General features: G+C 42.2%; 1 protein-coding gene across 7 annotated transcripts in view; it reads left to right on the plus strand.

Annotated features, from left to right (window-relative positions):
- Positions 1-19,738, plus strand: part of AGAP1 (ArfGAP with GTPase domain, ankyrin repeat and PH domain 1) — a 363,380-nt gene that overhangs the window by 211,905 nt on the left and 131,737 nt on the right. For all 7 annotated transcript variants that reach the window (XM_075829607.1, XM_075829608.1, XM_075829609.1 and 4 more), the window contains one exon: positions 3,919-4,053. In XM_075829607.1, the coding sequence (XP_075685722.1) occupies positions 3,919-4,053 (135 nt within the window). The remainder of the gene's footprint in view (positions 1-3,918; positions 4,054-19,738) is intronic.

Below are 19,738 nucleotides of genomic sequence, written 5' to 3' on the forward strand. Positions count from 1 at the left end.
AAAAAAACTATAAACATCTGGTATCGCCGTGATCGTATCGCCCCGCAGAATAAAGTGAATATGTCATTTATAGCGCACGGTGAACGCTGTAAAAAAAAAAGTATACAAAAACAATAGTAGAATTGCTGTTTATTAGTCACCACGCCACCTAAAAATGGAATAAAAACTGATCAAAAAGCCGCATGCACCCCAAGAAAACTACAATGGATTCCTCAAGGGGTCTAGTTTCCAAATTGGGGTCACTTTTGGGGGGTTTCCAATGTTTTGGCACCACAAGACCTCTTCAAACCGGACATGGTGCCTAATAAAAAAGAGGGCTCAAAATCCGCTAGGTGCTCCTTTGCTTCGGAGGCCGGTGCTTCAGTCCATTACCGCCCGAGGGCCACATGTGGGATATTTCTCTAAACTGCAGAATCTGGGCAATAAGTATTGAGTTGCGTTTCTCTGATAAATCCTTTTGTGTTATAAAAAAAATGGTATAAAAAGAGTAAATTTCACCTCTACTTTGCTCTAAATTTCTGTGAAACACCTAAAGGGTTCATAAACTTTCTAAATGCTGTTGTGAATACTTTGAGGGGTCTAGTTTCTAAAATGGGGTGTTTGATAGGGGTTTCTAATATATGGGCCCCTCAAAGCAACTTCAGAAATGAACTGGAACCTAAAAAAATAAATAAATGAGGCAATACTTTGCTTCTTACATTATACTGATAATGAGCCGTGCCCACTCCGAGATGACCCCAGTTTTGACCGTTTGTATAAACGGAGACCCCTATTAGACCGTTCCAGTGCCCGGTTTTCCCAAGCATACACCCCCAAGAAGTGTATTTCTATTGATGAGTCCCTGGTACATTTTAAAGGGAGGGTTCAATTCCGCCAGTACCTGCCAGGTAAGAGGGCAAGGTATGGCGTGAAGATGTATAAGCTGCGAGAGTGCATCAGGGTATACCTACAGGTTTAGGATATATGAAGGAAAGGCCACCCCCAAACCAGACTGCATCCTGGACTACAATAGGTACATGGGAGGGATGGACTTGTCAAATCAAGTCCTGAAGCCCTACAGCGCCATGCGGTGTGGTATAAGAAGCTGGCCGGGCACATCATACAGATGGCTTTGTACAATGCGTATGTGCTACGTCGATGTGCAGGCCAGAGGGGAACTTTCCTGGAATTTCAAGATCTAATCTTTAGGGACCAGGAAGGGGGGGCACCCAGTACTTCTGGAAGCGAGGCCACACGCATCGTACCAGGGCAACACTTTCCAGGAGAAGGTCCCCAAACCGGTGGAAAGGGAAAGAGTCAAAAGAGGTGCAGAGTCTGCTATAAGAGGGGGATAAGGAAGAACACAATATACCAATGTGACACGTGTCCCGAAAAACCAGGGCTCTGTATAAAAGATTGTTTTAAAATGTATCATACATCCCTTGATTTTTAATTTACCCTGATGCACTCCGCACAGCTTACCCCCCTCATCTTTCCCTTCTGAGCCCTGCCGTATGCCCAGGCAGCTGATAACAGCCACATGTAGGGTATTGTCGTACCCAGGAGAACCCACATTACAATTTAAGGGGTGTATATCTCCGGTGGCGCATGCTGGGCACACTATATTGGACACTGAAATGGCATATACATATATAAAATTGCAAATCTCACACTGCACCATCTGCTGCGCATTATCTTTTACACAGTACCTGTGGGGTCAAAATGCTCACTACACCTCTAGATGAATGTCTTAAGGGGTGTAGTTTTTAAAATGGGGTCACTTCTCGGGGGTTTCAACTGTACTGGTACCTCAGGGGCTTCTGCACACATGACTTAGCACCAGAAAAGCTCCAGTAGGCCAAATGGTGGTCCTTTCCTTCTGAGCCCTCCCATGGGCCCAAAGGGAAGTTTATCACCACAAATGGGGTATTGCCGCACTAAGGACAAATTGGGCAACAAAATGGGGTATGTTGTTCCCTGTGAAAATAAGAAATTTTGATCAAAAATGACATCTTATTGGAAAAAATATAATTTTTTTCATTTCACAGCCCAATTCAAATAGGTGCTGTGAAAAACCTGTGCGGTCAAAATGATAACAAAAACCATAAATGAATTCCTTGAGGGGTGTAGTTTCCAAAATGGGGTCACTTCGGGTGGGTTTCCATTGCTTTGATACCTCTGGGGCTCTGCAAATGCGACATGGCACCCGAAAACCAATCCAGCAAAATCTGGACTCCAACAAACACATAGCGCTCCTTTCCTTCTGAGCCCTCCCATGGGCCCAAACGGCAGTTTATCACCACAAATGGGGTATTGCCGCACTAAGGACAAATTGGGCAACAAAATGGGGTATGTTGTTCCCTGTGAAAATAAGAAAATTTGATCAAAAATGACATTTTATTGGAAAAAATATCATTTTTTTCATTTCACAGCCCAATTCAAATAGGTGCTGTGAAAAAACTGTGCGGTCAAAATGATAACAAAAACAATAAATGAATTCCTTGAGGGGTGTAATTTCCAAAATGGGGTCACTTCTGGTGGGTTTCCATTGTTTTGATACCTCAACGCCTCTTCAAACCTGGCATGCTGCCTAAAATATATTCTAATAAAAAAGAGGCCTCAAAATGCACTAGGTGCTTCTTTGCTTCTAGGGCTTGTGTTTTAGTCCACGAGCGCACTAGAGCCACATGTGGGACATTTCTAAAAACTGCAGAATCTGGACAATACATATTTAGTAGTATTTCTCTGGTAAAACCTTCTCTGTTACAAAAAAAAAATTGAATAAAATTGAAATTCAGCAGAAAAAATGAAATTTGCAAATTACATTTCCACTTTGCTTTAATTCCTGTGAAATGCCTGAAGGGTTAAAAAACTTTCTATATGCTGTTTTGAATGCTTTGAGGGGTCTAGTTTTTAAAATGGGGTGTTTTATGGGGGTTTCTAATACATAGGCCCCTCAAATCCACTTCAGAACTGAACTGGCACCTTCAAAAAAAGGCTTTTGTAATTTTCTTAAGAATATGAGAAATTGCTGTTTATGTTCTAAGCCTTGTAACGTCCAAGAAAAATAAAATAATGTTCAAAAACCGATGCCAATCTAAAGTAGACATATGGGAAATGTGAACTAGTAACTATTTTGGGTGGTATAACCGTCTGTTTTTCAAGCAGATGCATTTAAATTCTGAAAAATGCTATTTTTTGTAAATTTTCTCTAAATTTTGCAATTTTTCACAAATAAAGACTGAATATATCGACCAAATTTTACCACGAACATGAAGCCCAAAGTGTCACGAGAAAACAATCTCAGAATCGCTTGGATAGGTTTAAGCATTCCGACGTTATTACCACATAAAGTGAAATATGTCAGATTTGAAAAATGGGCTCTGAGCCTTAAGGCCCAAACTAGGCTGCGTCCTTAAGGGGTTAAGAGATAAGTAAGGGGAGGACACATCTGTTTAACGTACTTACATATAAGGTATCATTGCAATCATAATGAGCTGTAGGTTAAAGATGACTTATAATACATATAGCACGACTAATGGTTTAAACAAAAATCACATGGCTGATTTAAAAAAATACAAAAAAAAACCTAATAAAAGCTTTCAATAAGTTCTATGCAATCCAAAGTGGTAGAAATAAAAACTGCAACTTGTCCTGCACACAACAACCAGACAGGTACACAAAAAACAATAGCAGAACGGAAATTCAACTTGTCCCGCAAAAAAACATGCCCTCATACGGCTAGCACTATGGGAAAATAAAAATATTATGACTCTTGGGATGTGACTGAAAAAACCATAACAAAAAAAAATAGCGTCCAGAAGGCCAAAAAATAAATATAGAGGTTTTCATTGTAATTTTTTTTCCTATGTTTAATATTCTGAACTAATTTTTAACTTCTTTGTACCTATAGTTACTAATTTACTTTTATTTATATAGATGCCATCAGTTGCAGTAACCCACGTGTAATAGATGATACCCGTGCGCGAAAGCTTTCCAACGACCTCAAGCGATGCACTTATTATGAAACCTGCGCTACCTATGGGCTTAATGTGGAACGTGTCTTTCAAGATGGTGAGTCAAGCGCTTTAATGGTTCTAGTAATGACCCGTATTAAGAGGATGGATGGTTGGGTTATTTTTCTATCCGTTTTATTGTACCTGTAGAGAGAGCAGCACCAGAGATGTCTGGCGGCCACTTATCTCTTCTATTTTGTAATTGTCTCTTTCTGGCCCACAACAATTTGTTTTATTATTTTGTCCTAAAAATACTAATTGGGAATATAATAAACATTTCATAAATATAATGTTCAATGTGGGCCAGTGCCGCCAATCTGATATTAATTTGTTAATAAAAAAGCTGGTATAGGAATCCGTTGTAGTAGTAGCTAAACTGTTCAAAAATGTTCTCCGTCTTATAACCATCTAAAAAATACCAACCATAATTCGCATAAACATAAAATTGGTCTTGGATATTTATATGAAGGTCAAAAATCTACTTTTTAGTGTTAAGTTCAGAGGTGGCTGGAAAGAATCTGCAGCGGATGTCCCCACCAATTTGCAGCCGCGTTACGTGCAGATTTTGCTGCAGCTTTGATTAGGATTTCACCCTGTGAAAATCATCCACGGCATTTCTGCAACAGAATGGGCATGTTGTGAATTTAAAAACCCCACCCACATGTATTGTAAATTTTTGCAGATTTTCGGTGACAAATCCATAATGTCTAAACATAACCTTAGGGTACATTCACTTGCGGCGAGTTTGTTGCAGATTTTTCTGTAGCTTACCTGCGTGGATTTCACTCCTTGAACATTAAAAAAAGATAAAATCCGCTGCGCACATCAGTGATAGAATAAGCATTCTGCTAATTTAAAAATCTACAGCATGGTCTGATTTCCGTATGGGAAATCTTTCACTGCATTTCCATCACTTTTGAACCCGGCCTTAGGCCTCATTACGAACGTAAGGGATTTTGCTGTCCACAAATACGGATCTGACGGCTACGGATATACACCCTGTGGGCGAGTCCGCAGCTGCGGACAAGAATAGGACGTGTACTATAATTTGCGGATCATTTCTACGGCACGGACGCACATCAGTAAATATACAAAAAGGTATCTGTGGCCAATAGAAATAAATGGGTCCGCAATTTCATCCGTAATTACGGATGAAAACTAAAGTCGTGTTCATGGGGCCTTACTCTTCTTTGTTCAGTTGATATGAGCATCATATTGTTTATCCAATAGCTCCCTCTGGTGGCAGTTCTCAATAAATGCCATACTGTTTCCTCTATACTCCTTACTTTATCTTACTCGGTTTGTATCATACTAGAGATAATTAAAGGGGTTATTTCAGGACCGAAAATGATTAGCATTGTACTTACTGCAGTATGTGAGAACACTCGCTAATATACATTCCGGTTCCCTGTCACACTGATTATGAGATTTTAATAGATATTTATAGCGCTGCCAGGGGACCGGATCTTCCATGAGTTCATTCTGCAGCCTATTAAAGTAGCAGCAAAGTGATTGAGATTTGAACAAATCTCATCCAAACGCTGCGGGAAAAAACTGCAGTAACCACTTGCGGAAGTGGACCTGAGGTGCATATTCTCAATCTGCAACTTGCGCTGCAGAATTTTCACACAAGAAAATCCGGATGGAAATCCTGCAGGGTTTTCGATGTGTATTAAAGTATCATAATGCAGACAATTTATTGGTCTCTTGTGGCCCAGTGTTATACAACTATGTGGTTATTTATTGTTGTCCCAAACAAAACACATATTGTTCAATTGAAACAAATTCACACTGACTGAGCCACGACGGATATGACTCATTTAGGCTTCGTTCACACTTGCGTCAGGGATCCGTTCAGGCGTTCCATCGGACCTTTCCGTCAGGGGCACACATGAACGGAACCATAACTGAAACAAGCGGAAACCGTAGGTTTCTGTTAGCATCACCATTATTTTCAATGGTAAAGGATCTGGTGCAAATGGTTTCCGTTTGTGTCAGTTGTGCAAGGGTTCCGTTGTTTTGATGGAAGCAATAGCATAGTCCACTACAGTATTGATTCCGTCAAAACGACGGAACCCTTGTACAATGGAGACAAACGGAAGCCATCTGCATCGGTTCTGTCACCATTGAAATCAATGGTGATGCAAACGGAAACCTACGGTATCCATTTGTTTCAGTCAGGGTTCCGTTCATGGGTGCCCCTGACGGAAAGCTCAGACGGAACGCCTGAACGGATCATTGACGCAGGTGTGAATGAAGCCATTTTATGGCCAGGTTTACACACAACATAAAAACTACGCTGTGGAACTGGTCTAAAATTATGCACCAAATCCACAGTGAAATACACGTGTAGCATGCAGATTTAGTTGGGGATTTTGGTGTGGATATAGGCGCAGAGTTCACACTTTACATAGCAATAGAAACAAATCTGCAGTGAAAATCCGCAGGTTTTCTGCAATAAAAAGGTTTGGAAATCCGCAGCATGCTCAGAATGTAATGTTTGTTAAACCGCTATTCCCTTACATTATACTGTACTTCGTTGCCAAATCCGCGTCCAAAATTTCATAAATATGCGATGTGTGAACATAGCCTTAGATACATTTTGTGATGGATCATGTTAACATAATGGCTTTTCAGGTTACCAGTTTTATGTTTTTGTTTTTTACTCTATAGAATAGCACAGCAGGATACTCTTTTCTGGACGCCTAAGATATAGGCCTAGTTCACACTGAGTATTTTCCAGGCAGAAATAATCTGCAGATTTTGACCTGGCTGTGCTTTTTTGTCATGGCTTTCACAGCGTTTTTCGCCTGCGGCCATTGAGGACCGCAGGCAAATAACGCGCCGAAAAATGCTTTTTCTGCCTCCCGTCGATTTCAAAGGGAAGTCAGATGGCGGAACCGCAGCAAGAAAGGACATGCTGCTTTTTTTTTTTTTTTACCGCGACCGGCTAAAAGCCGTTCGGGGAAAAAACGCCTCCGCCTCCCATTGCAATTAATGGGAGCCAATTTCTGCAGTTTTTTTAGCCCTCTTTCCAACGCGGTTTCCGCATCAAAATAGGCGCCAAACAACTCTGTGTGAACTGACCCTTAAGGGGATTTTATACAGGCCGATATTTGTTTTATATTTCACGAGCGCTGATCGACAATACAGCTTTGCGCTCATTTGCTCCATTAAAATAATTATTCATATGAACCATGGTACCTGTTGTGCCAAGCTGCTGCGGATGCGGCCTTGTGACTCTTGGATCATTTAGCCAAGAAAGACGCTCAATTGTCATACAGGCTCTGTTCACACTAGTGTTATGACTCCGGTTCCATCAGATTTATGGCCTTTGATCAAGTGAACAAGCGTTCATGCTGTTAGTTCGCAACCATTGCCCTGTGTAAACAGGGCAGCGATCAGCCAATGAATGAGCAATCGCTCGGTCGTCGGTTGATCGGATCTCTTATGCAGCCAAAAAAATGTTTAAACAGGGAGATGTGCTGCCAACAAGGTGCTAAATGTATGGAGATGAGCGATCGTAGAAATGATCGTTTGTCCCCATACACCTGATCATTGGTCCATTTCAATGGAGCAAATGTGCACCGATCTACATCTGTATTGTCGATCGACGTTAGTGAAAGGTGAAAAAGACGACCATGTCCTTCCTCTCAGGGTTGGATTTAGACAACCCCACTAACCTCTTTCCAAATGTAGGTCTATTTGTATATGACTTCGTATTAACCCCCTGGGGCAAGCGCCACACATTTATGGTGCTGGCATGGATATTGTGTGGGCACTAGAGCTGTGCCCTCTGCGTATTACAGCTGACGCTGCTGCAACGATCCTGGTCGTTTAACCCCTCAGATTCCGTGGTCAATAGCGACATCAACATCTCTCATGCACACGACCGTATTTTTTCCCACCCGTAAATACTGGCGTAAATACGGGTCCGGTGTCACACGTATTCGACCCGTTTTGCACCAGTATTTACGGACCCGTGCCCGTAAATATGGGTCCGGTGTCACCCGTATTCCACCCGTATTTACGGGCACATTTTTGGCGGCAAAATAGCACTGCACTAATCGGCAGCCCCTTCTCTCTATCAGTGCAGGATAGAGAGAAGGGACAGCCCTTTCTGTAATAAAAGTTAAAGAAATTCATACTTACCCGGCCGTTGTCTTGGTGACGCGTCCCTCTCTTCACATCCAGCCCGACATCCCTGGATGACGCGGCAGTCCATGTGACCGCTGCAGCCTGTGATTGACCTGTGATTGGCTGCAGCGGTCACATGGGCTGAAACGTCATCCAGGGACGGCCAGGACGTCGGGCCGGATGTCGAGAGGGACGCGTCACCAAGGCAACGACCGGGAGACCGGACTGGAGGAAGCAGGAAGTTCTCGGTAAGTATGAACGTCTTTTGTTTTTATTTTTTACAGGTTGCTCTTTATTCTGATCGGTAGTCACTGTCCAGGGTGCTGAAAGAGTTACTGCCGATCAGTTAACTCTTTCAGCACTCTGGACAGTGACTATTTACTGACATCGCTTAGCAACGCTGCCGTAATGACGGGTGCACACATGTAGCCACCCGTCATTACGGGAGCTCCATAGACTTCTATGGACTGTCCGTGCCGTTATTACGGCTTGAAATAGGACATGTTCTATCTTTTTCAACGGCACGGGCACCCTCCCGTAAGAAAACGGGAAGGTACCCGTGGCCAATAGAAGTCTATGAGCCCGTTATTACGGGTCGTAATTACGACCTGTAATAACGGGAGTTTTTACGGTCGTGTGCATGAGGCCTAAGTGGTTAGACAGAGGGAGGGGGCTCGCTCAGTCACTGCATTTACGCTGATTGATTGATATGGCAGCCGGGGACTAATGAAGGTCTCCCATGTGTGCATATGCCTACTATGCTCTGTTGGAGTCTGTGTCAAACCAATAGACATAATACACTGCAATACAGAAGTATTGCAGTGTACTATGTAAACTATCAAACAATCGCATGGTCAATTTCCGTGGTGGAACGAAAAAAAATATGACCGTATAAAAAATAAAATGTTCTGAAAAAAAACAAAACGTTTTTTTTCTTCTAACAAAATGCTATATTGTGGGAAAAAATATATATAAAAAAAAGTACATATAATTGGTATCGCTACTGAAGCGACCCGCACTATAAAACTAACACATTATTTAAACCGCATGGTGAAGTCCATAAAACAAAAGGAAAATGGCGGAATTGCTGTTATTTTTTCTCTTTTTTGTCCACCCTAACTTCTAAAAAAAAAGATAAAAAGTTAATCAATAAGTCCTATGTACCCCAAAGTGGTACCAATAAAAACCACAACTCGTCCCACGAAATAACAAGCCCTCAGAACGCTTTGTCGATGGTAACGAAAACTTTTAACCGATTAACATTTCATTTATGTTGCATGTTGAATGCTGTAAAAACAATGCCGTTTTTTTATTTATTTTTTACTCCCCCCTATAAAATAAAAGTATATGTTTTTCAATACAATAAATGCACTTCAAAATGGTGCCATTAAAAAATACAGCTCATCCTACAAATAACAAGCACTCATATGGCTACGAAAAATTGAGAAGGTATAGCTACGACCTTGAGAGGTTAATTGTTTGTTTGTGTAATGTAGATTGTTTGTGTGTGTGTGTATATATATATATATATATATATACACACACACACACACACACACACACACACACACACACACACACACACACACACACACACACACACACACACACACACACACACTATATAATTTGTGTAGGTAACAGCACTTTGCCTGTAGAGCAGCAGTGCATAGGGAGTCATCTAATGTAGTGTAAATGCTGTTGACGAGTAGTCACTCCACATTCTAGTTTTAATGCTTTTGGTGGTCAGTTAGCCCACAGTGTAAGTGCTGCAGTCGGTTAGTGCACAGTCTGGTGTAAAGGCAGTTTTTTTGGACAGTCAGTCCAGTCTAGTACAAATTCTACGGTAGGTTAGTCCACAATCTAGTGTAAATGCTGCGGTCAGTCCAGTGGGGATGCTGTTGGCGGTAGGCTGGTCAGTCCAGTGTAAAGGCTGTTGGCGGGAGGCTGGTCAGTCCAGTGTAAAGGCTATTGGCGGGAGGCTGGTCAGCCCAATGGGAAGGCTGTTGGCAGAGGCAGGTCAGTCCAGTGTAAAGGCTGTTGGCGGGCGGTCAGTCCAGTCTAGTGTAAATTCTGCAGTCGGTCAATACACAAAGGAGCATAAATGTTATTGACTGGCGGTCAGTCTAGTAGACATGCTTGTCACAGTCTAGTGTAAATGTATGGTTGATCAGTTCACATTCCAGTGTAAGAACTTATTTATTTATCATGTTAAAATGGTGAAAAAGAGTGTGTCCCCTCTGCGGCCATGTGACCAACTATCAGTATGTGACACTGCCGCAGTGGGGACACTCTTTTTGTGCAATGTACTATGCACAGACTGTTTGGGTGGATGTACGGACCTGTCTGCCACTGCAATGTTTACATGCAAACCACCTACAAACAACCAAAAAGTTCATAAACCAATACAAGAGGCATTTAGGGCTTATTCACACTGGGTTCTGTGAAACGTTTAGTCGACTATGGTATACCGATGTATGCTAGCCCGAAATATGGCAATAGGACACTCTTTTGGCATCCATCGGGTGAATTGGGGCCTATGGATACGTTGGGTGTATGTGGTGTGAATATACCCTTTAGGCCTCATGCACACACCATAGAGATGTACACGGTCCATAATTACGGCACGGACGAGCCGCGGACCATACACACACAAGATATGCATTGACTTCAATCAGCCCACACTACAATTGCGGACTGTATATTGACATGTCCTATTTTCTTTGTGCTCCGGGCAATGCACGGACAGTGGAAACCACGGTGTTGTGCATTGGTCGATAGGATAGCTTCTATCCGCAATTGCGGCTCCGCATTTATATATAATATGCGGCTGCAAATGCACGGTCGTGTGCATGAGTCCTTAAAGTTAACTCAAATATTAATAGTATAGAGAGCTGGTCATTCAAATAATGTTTATTTCAGTATCATTGGATAATCAAGAGTTATTCCTAAGTTCTAAATGATAGGGCGTTTATAACAACACCAGCGTACGTCTAGTAAAGTGCTTAGTGCAAGATATAGATCAGGAAAATACGGAAAATCAAAACCGCAGATTAATGCAGATAATTCCGCAGGTAAAATTCTCACTTAAAATATAGAATTTTTTGATTCGTTTTACATGCAGATTTTACTATTTGATGCGGAAACAGGTGCAGATTTTATGCTGCACATTTTGGTGCGTTTTTAAAAAAAAAAAAATTTGTTAGATACAATTCTGAGACAGAAATCCAAGATAAATTGACATAATAATTTTAAAATCCGCACCGCAGTCAATTTACATGTGGAAACATTCTGCAACGTGTAGATAAGATTACTTAAAGAGGCTCTGTCACCAGATTTTGCAGCCCCTATCTGCTATTGCAGCAGATCGGCGCTGCAATGTAGATAAGAGTAACGTTTTTATTTTTAAAAAACGAGCATTTTTGGCCAAGTTATGACCATTTTTGTATTTATGCAAATGAGGCTTGCAAAAGTCCAAGTGGGCGTGTTTAAAGTAAAAGTCCAAGTGGGCGTGTATTATGTGCGTACATCGGGGCGTTTTTACTACTTTTACTAGCTGGGCGTTCTGACGAGAAGTATCATCCACTTCTCTTCAGAACGCCCAGCTTCTGGCAGTGCAGATCTGTGACGTCACTCACAGGTCCTGCATCGTGTCGGACGAGCGAGGACACATCGGCACCAGAGGCTACAGTTGATTCTGCAGCAGCATCAGCGTTTGCAGGTAAGTAGCTACATCGACTTACCTGCAAACGCTGATGCTTCTGCAGAATCAACTGTAGCCTCTGGTGCCGATGTGGCCGACACGATGCAGGACCTGGGGCAGGAAGTGTGACGTCACAGCGTGATCTCTTGAGAACACGGCTGTGTCTGTGCACTGCCAGAAGCTGGGCGTTCTGAAGAGAAGTGGATGATACTTCTCGTCAGAACGCCCAGCTAGTAAAAGTAGTAAAAACGGCCCGATGTACGCACATAATACACGCCCACTTGGACTTTTACTTTAAACACACCCAGTTGGACTTTTGCAAGCCTCATTTGCATAAATACAAAAATGGTCATAACTTGGCCAAAAATGCTCGTTTTTTAAAAATAAAAACGTTACTGTAATCTACATTGCAGCGCCGATCTGCTGCAATAGCAGATAGGGGCTGCAAAATCTGGTGACAGAGCCTCTTTAAAATATAATTCACTTTTCTGTTACTGTATTACGCTGTGGATTTTCCGTACGTAAATCTGTATGGCTTATCTGCACATAATGCGCATCGTGTGCATGTGGCCTAAAAGGTACAATATGGAAGAAGAGTCTTACCTATTTCTTGTTTGAATGAGCTCACTAACTTCCATGTCCGCTTCCTTGGGGAGGTACAAGCAGTGGCGCTCAGGATAATGGGTGCTGGGGGGAATGAGGGAGTTTAATTTGTTTATTTGTAATTGTTTTTGGTTTAAAAAAAGAAAAAACCCTTTAAGGCTGGGTTCACAGAGAGTTTTCTGCCGCGGAAACCGCGCCGCAAAACTCGTCAAGAACGGCCCGAAAATGCCTCCCATTGATTTCAATGGGAGGCGGAGGTGTCTTTTTCCCGCGAGCGGTAAAACAGTCTCGCGGGAGAAAGAAGGGACATGCCCTATCTTCAGGCGTTTACGCCTCTGACCTCCCATTGACATCAATGGGAGGCAGAGAAAGCGTATTTCGCTGCGTTTTATGCCCGCGGCGCTCAATGGCCGCGGGCAAAAAATGGCGCGAAAATCGGCGTGCAAGCAGAGGAAAATCGGCCTCAAACTTCCAAACGGAATTTTGAGGCAGATTGTCCGCCTGCAAAAAACTCAGTGTGAACCCAGCCTAAAGGGGTTATCCGGGTTATTTAATTTGATGGCCTGTCCTTGGGATAGGCCATCAATATTAGTTTGGTGGTGGTCCAGCTGTCGGCACCCTTACCGATCAGATGTTTGAAAAGGCAGCGGCGCCTTCAAACATGGAAAACTCTTTAGGTTATGTTCACACCAGTCAGATAAGCTGCGGAAAGTCCACATCTTATCCAAACCAGAACCAACGGAGATCTTGCCGAATGTTTGTACCAATTGGTCTGCAGATATTCGGCCAGATTGACCGCTATGGAAAACGGCCATCAGAAAAAAAGCCTTTTCTCACCTCTGGTGCTTCTATAGCATCACGTCTTTGCTTCCCCGGACGTTCTCTGTGCATCATGCCTTCTGTAATGACCTTAAACTGCAATTTTTGGGAACAAACAACTGGCCTATAATCGTATTGATTATGTCAAAAGTATAAAACGTTGGGAAATTGTAGTAAAAAAAAAACTGTTAAACGGAAATTTTTGTGCTTTCTGTGATTATAAAAGTTAATGGAACAGAATAAAAAAAATTAACTATATAAATCACATGACATCTGTGCACAGTATACATAGGCACATGGCAGAATAATAAGAATAATTATTAAATACGTTATCTGGAGGGATAAGATTGTTATATCAGGCTGTTATTGAGAGTTGATTCTCCCTAAAGAGGAACCTGTTTCCAGAAGCCGAACACTAGCACATAGGGGCAGATTTACTTTTCAAATATCCGGTAATCTTCGGAGCTCCTTTATGGATATCGTTGGTGTCTTTGTTGAATCTATGATTCATGCCCTCCTTGCCCAGTCTGTGAGTTTTGGTGGGCGATTTCCATTTTTTTTAATAACTGATTTAATGGTGTTCTATGGGATGTTCAAAGTTTGGGATATTTTTTTATAGCCCAACCCTGATCTATACTTCTCCACAACTTTGTCTCTGACCTGTTTGGAGAGCTCCTTGATCTTCGTGTTGCTTGCTTAGTGGTGTTGACTCAGGGGCCTTTCAGAACTGTTTTTCTGTTGTTCTGCTCCATCAGAGGAACAGAACAACGGAAATATCAGAAGCGCCAGTTACATTGCATGACTGACACCATCAGCGCCCGATGGAGCCCGTTGACTTTAATGGGTTCCATTGGGTTTCTGTTGTTTTACCCCTTCGCACCCCAGCCATTTTTCGGATTTTCACTTTTTTGTTTTTTCCTCTCCTCTTTCCAAAAGCCGGTGGCAGGGCTTAATAGGGGTACAAGGATGGCAAAACTGGAGGCCTACATCAGGCCCCCATGCCAACTATAGGCACACCGCAAAAATATTGGAAACCACAGCGCAGCAAGCTGCACCATTGTTTCAGTGGTGCAGCATGCTGCGCTCTAGTTTCCGATATTTTCGACCGGCTCTGTGACAGAGGCCCCCAACGGGACCGACAACACATATGTGAGTGAGGCCTTAATTGGTTTGACTAGACCTTATTTAGGTGTTTCAGAGCAAAGGCGGTGAATACATATTCGCTCACAACTTTTCAGTTTTCAAGGCTTTTTTTGTTAATTTTTTAAACCAGGTATTTTTTCTTCCTTCCAATTTTTTTTTTTTTAACCCCTTAATGACCGGGCCATTTTGCACGTTAATGACCAAGGATTATTTTTAGTTTTTTCACGGTCGCATTCCAAGAGTCGTAACTCTTTTTTTATTCCGTCGACATAGCCGTATAAGGGCTTGTTTTTTGCGGGACGAGTTGTGTTTTGTAATTGTACCATTTTTAGATGCTTACAATATATTGATTAACTTTTATTAACTTTATTTTAGGAGACAAATTGAAAATAAGCAGCTATTCCAGCATTGATTTTCACGTTATAAGTTTACGCCGTTTACTATGCAGCGTAAATAACATGTTAACTTTATTCTGTGGGTCGGCACGATTACAGGGATACCAAATATGTATAGGTTTTATATGTTTTTCCTACGTTTGCACAATAAAAACCCTTTTAGAAAAAAATTACTTGTTTTTGCATCGCCGCATTCCAAGAGCCGTAACGTTTTTATTTTTCCGTCGATGTGGCCGTACGTGGGCTTGATTTTTGCGGGACAATGTGTAGTTTTTATTAGTACTATTTTGGGGTACATAGGACTTATAGATTAACTTTTATTTTATTTTTTATGGGGGGAATGGGAGAAAAGAGAGAATTTTGACGTTGTTTTTTGCGTTTTCTTTGGACGCCGTTCATCCGGCGGTTTAATTAATATGTTCATTTTATTGGTCAAGTTGTTACGAACGCGGGGATACCATATATGTGTATGTGTGATTTGTTTTGACCGTTTTACTAAATAAAACCACTTTTTGGGCCAAAAAAGTAGTTTTATTTGACTTTGACAGTAATTATAATTTTTTTTTTTTCACAAACTTTATTTAACTGTTTTACTTCTTTTTTTTTTAGTCCCACCAGGGGACTTCACTATGCGATGTGCCGATCGCATATATAATGCTTTGGTATACTTAGTATACCAAAGCATTATTGCCTGTCAGTGTAAAACTGACAGGCAATCTGTTAGGTCATGCCTCCGGCATCGCCTAACAGGCAGATGCTGAAGGCAGACCTGGGGGTCTTTATTAGACCCCCGGCTGTCATGGAAACCCGACGGCGACCCGCGATTTGTTTGCGGGGGCGCCGATCGGGTGACAGAGGGAGCTCCCCCCTCTGTCAAACACATTAAATGCCGCTGTCACTATTGACAGCGGCATTTAATGGGTTAAACTGCCGGAATCGGCGCGCGCTTCGATTCCGGCAGTTGCAGCAGGAGCCAGGCTGTGTATAACAGCCGTGCTCCTGCCGCTGATCGCGTGGGTACAGTCTCAGTACCCGCGGCATCACAGGACGGATATATCCGTCCTCCTGCGCGAACTAGCAGCTGCTGAGGACGGATATATCCGTGCTTCGGCGTTAAGGAGTTAAACTCGTTTTATTGAAGAATTGTAGTACAAATGCAATCATGACATGTACATAATACAGAAGATAAAGCAGAGATTGTATGAGACATAACATACCAATATTTCAAACAAAAAGAAAAATACATACATGTATTCAGACATATAGCATAGATTCGGCAGTAACAAATACTAGATTATGAAACAAATAGAACCTCGTCCCATCAGCGTCAATTATGTGTCAATGACAGTCTAAGATCATTATACCGGTGCGGGGTATACTGAGTCACAGCAGAGGTACACCATGCATCTCATATCTTATAGAATTTATCAATACACCCTCTCTGTCTATACATTATTCTTTCGTATGGAATAATAAAATTCACAAGTGATTTCCACTTAGCCGTAGTGGGAGGACGTGGGTCCATCCAACGTAGAGCAATAGCTTTCCGCACCATAAGCAATACCTCCCTGAGGAATATTCTCATATAATGAGGCCAATGTTCATCTTGTAGAATGCCAAACAAACAAACTTGTGGACTAACTGGAACCGGAATATGTCGAATTTCAGTAGCTACCCTAACTACTTCTTCCCAGAAAGAGGAAATGAGTGGACATGCCCATATCATGTGCCAAAAATCTGACCTTGGGAAACGGCATCTGTTTCATTCCGTACTCGGGTATCCACCCATTTTGTGCAATCTAACAGGAGTAAGGTAACTTTGATGGATTATGGATATTTGTATCATCCTTTTATTAGCGGCTGGAGATACAAATAGTGGAGAGGCTAGGATCTCATCCCAATCCCCCTCCGAGCGGTTAGGTATCTGTGTAGTCCATTTGTCTTTTACCTGCAAGGGTGTGCAAACTAATTTGGCCAAAATTAGGGATGTGTATATGGCAGATATCAAACCTATGGGACCTTGGGATCTAAAAATTCCTATCAAGGGAATTGCGAGAATGCCAATTCAGAGGAAGAGTATTGTGCTGTAAGAGCATGACGCAATTGTAGGTATCTATAGAAGGCAGTTCTAGGTAGTGCAAAGTCAGACTGTAGCTGTGTAAACTATTTAAGAGCATTATCCGTATACATATCCCCAATAGTACATACCCCATGCTGAATCCAAAAAGAAGGGGCCAGAGCATCTGACATCTGAATGAGAAGTGGGTTAAACCACAGCGGCATATCTGTTTGTACATCAGAGTACCCATAAATGCCCTTCACAGCTAGCCACACCTGAGACGCCACCTTATGAATGGGCAACACGTTTTTAATTGTATTTGGGGGACCCTCCAATACTGGCCAAAGAGTGGTTATTTGCAAATGAAACGCCAAATGATGCTCCCTATTTGGCAATGTCATGTTAGCGACCCATAACATCAAATACCTTAACTGTCCCACCAGGTAATAGAGGAACAGATCTGGCAATGCCGCTCCACCCAATGTTTTTGGACGTTGCAAAGTAGATATACTGAGCTTAGACCGATTTGAACCCCAAATAAATGCTGGGTATAAGGCATGGAGCTGCTTGAAAAAAGTTTTAAACACCGGAGTTGCTGCGTGTTCAAGGACATAAAGGCATTTGGGGAGAATGATCATTTTAATTAAATTGATTCTGCCAGTCACTGCTAGGGGAAGAGCGCTCCAGACCAGACCCTAAACTTCACCTTTACATATTCCAGTAGCGGTAATATATAGTGGTATAATCATTCCTATGATCCCGATTAATAATGATACCCAGGTATTTAAATGAGGAAACCACCCGTAAACCATGTAGAGTCTGCCCATCCCACCCCCTGTAAGGGCATGAAAAAGGACTTAGTCCAGTTAATATGGAGCCCAGAAAACCTCCCAAATATCTCCAAAGTTGTAATCGCCAAAAGTAACGTCACACTTGGCTGAGACATAAAAAGAACCATGTTGTCTGCATACAAGCCAATTCTATCCTCCCTGTCCCCCAAACAAATCCCTTTGTACTCAGGGTGTTGCCGTATGCGGATAGCTAATGGTTCAATAGCAAGAGCAAACATCAACGGGGAAAGGGGACACCCTGCTTGGTGCCTCTATGTAGACGGAAATATTGGGAAAGCTCGCCATTTACCAGAATTTGTGCCCTCGGTGCCTTGTATAAAAGTGAAACCCATCTAAGGAACTGCGGACCGAAACCAAACCTTTTCAAAGTCTCCAACAGATATACCCATTCAATGGAATCAAGGGCTTTCGCGGAGTCCAAAGATACCATAGCCAAATCAGCCTTCATAGCTACCCCAATCTGAGTAAGGACCTGCACCCTCCGGATATTATCCGAGGTAGATTTCCTGGGCATAAAGACGGACTGATCATCATGAATAACCTGGGAAATGATTTTGTTAAGTCTGTTTGCCAAAATTTTGGTAAGTATTCGTAGTTATTGTTTAATAACGATATCGGGCAATAGGAGCCACAGTCCAGAGGGTCTTTGTCAGGTTTTAACAGGACAATAACAGTGGCATCATAGATACTATCTGGTAACCCACCAACACCAAGGGCATAAGAAAACATAGCGCAAAGTGAGGGGATGAGATGGTCAGCGTACTTATAATATACCTCTATAGGGATCCCATCAGGTCCCGATGCCTTCCCCTTTGACATGTCTTTCAAGGCTTCCCGTATTTCCTTCTCAGTCACGTCAGTTTCCAAAGCTTCTCTACCATCTACAGTCAGTGTCGGGAACTAAATACCATCCATATAGGACATGAACTCAGACATATCATAGCTGGATTGAGAGGCATATAACTCCCTGTAAAACCGCACAAATGCGTCCGCTATTCCCTGGGAGTCCGTCAAGCAATCACCAGAGTGAATTTTGAGAATAGCTGGGCTTCGAGAATTTTGATGGATTAAATGGGCTAAGAGTTTGCTGGACTGGTTACCCAACTCATAATATGACTGCTTTGCAAAAAATATTTTGCCTATAAGCCTTTTCCTGTAGCAGCAATAGGTATTTACGCCCCATTTGCAACCAGAGATATTTATTTGTGTCAGTAGGATCAGCAATGTATTTACCCTCTAATGCTGCGCATTGTATCTCCAACTCTGACTCAAGTCTGGAAGAGTCTTTTTTTGAAATAGGAAATAGCGGACCGAAGGCACCCTCTAAGATAGACCGTCAAAGTATCCCATGCAATACTGGAATCTTCAAATGTGTGGTGATCTAAATTAAATACCTCCAATTGATCAGGAATCCTATCCTGGGGACCTATCTGGGTCAACCAAAAGGGGCGTATTTTCCAGCTCTTGGGTAAGGAAGGGCCGGGGCGCTTAAAGCTAATCACCATAGGAGAATGATCAGACGCCGCTCTAGATTTATAAGACACAGAATCGACCAAAGGCACAATGAGAGAATTACCCACCATATAATCTATGCGTGATAGGGAATTCCTACCCAGGGAGTGACAGGAATACACTTTAGTTTACGGGTATTTATATCGGAATATATCCGTCCATCCCAGCTCAGCAAACAATAAACCCAGTACAAACAATAAACCCAGTACAGATGTTGCGGAGGGTACTCGATCCTGTTCAGAATCAGCGCTAAACCTATCTAGACTGCAGTCCACAACCATATTAAAATCTCCCATTCCCAACACTTTAGCGGTCGGATATGTTGCAGCAAAGGTGGCCGCCATAAGTAAAATCTGTAAAGAGGAATGTACATGCCCAATAAAACATAAGGAACATTTTCTATGAGAGCATACACAAATGCATACCTGCCCTCACTATCGGTTTTAGTATGAATTGCTTCCCATCTCACAGATTTATGCACTAAAATGGAAACACCCCTAGAACAGTATTCATTTTAGCAG

This window comes from Rhinoderma darwinii, chromosome 6 (assembly GCF_050947455.1).
Source record: "Rhinoderma darwinii isolate aRhiDar2 chromosome 6, aRhiDar2.hap1, whole genome shotgun sequence".
Taxonomy (NCBI): Eukaryota; Metazoa; Chordata; class Amphibia; order Anura; family Rhinodermatidae; genus Rhinoderma; species Rhinoderma darwinii.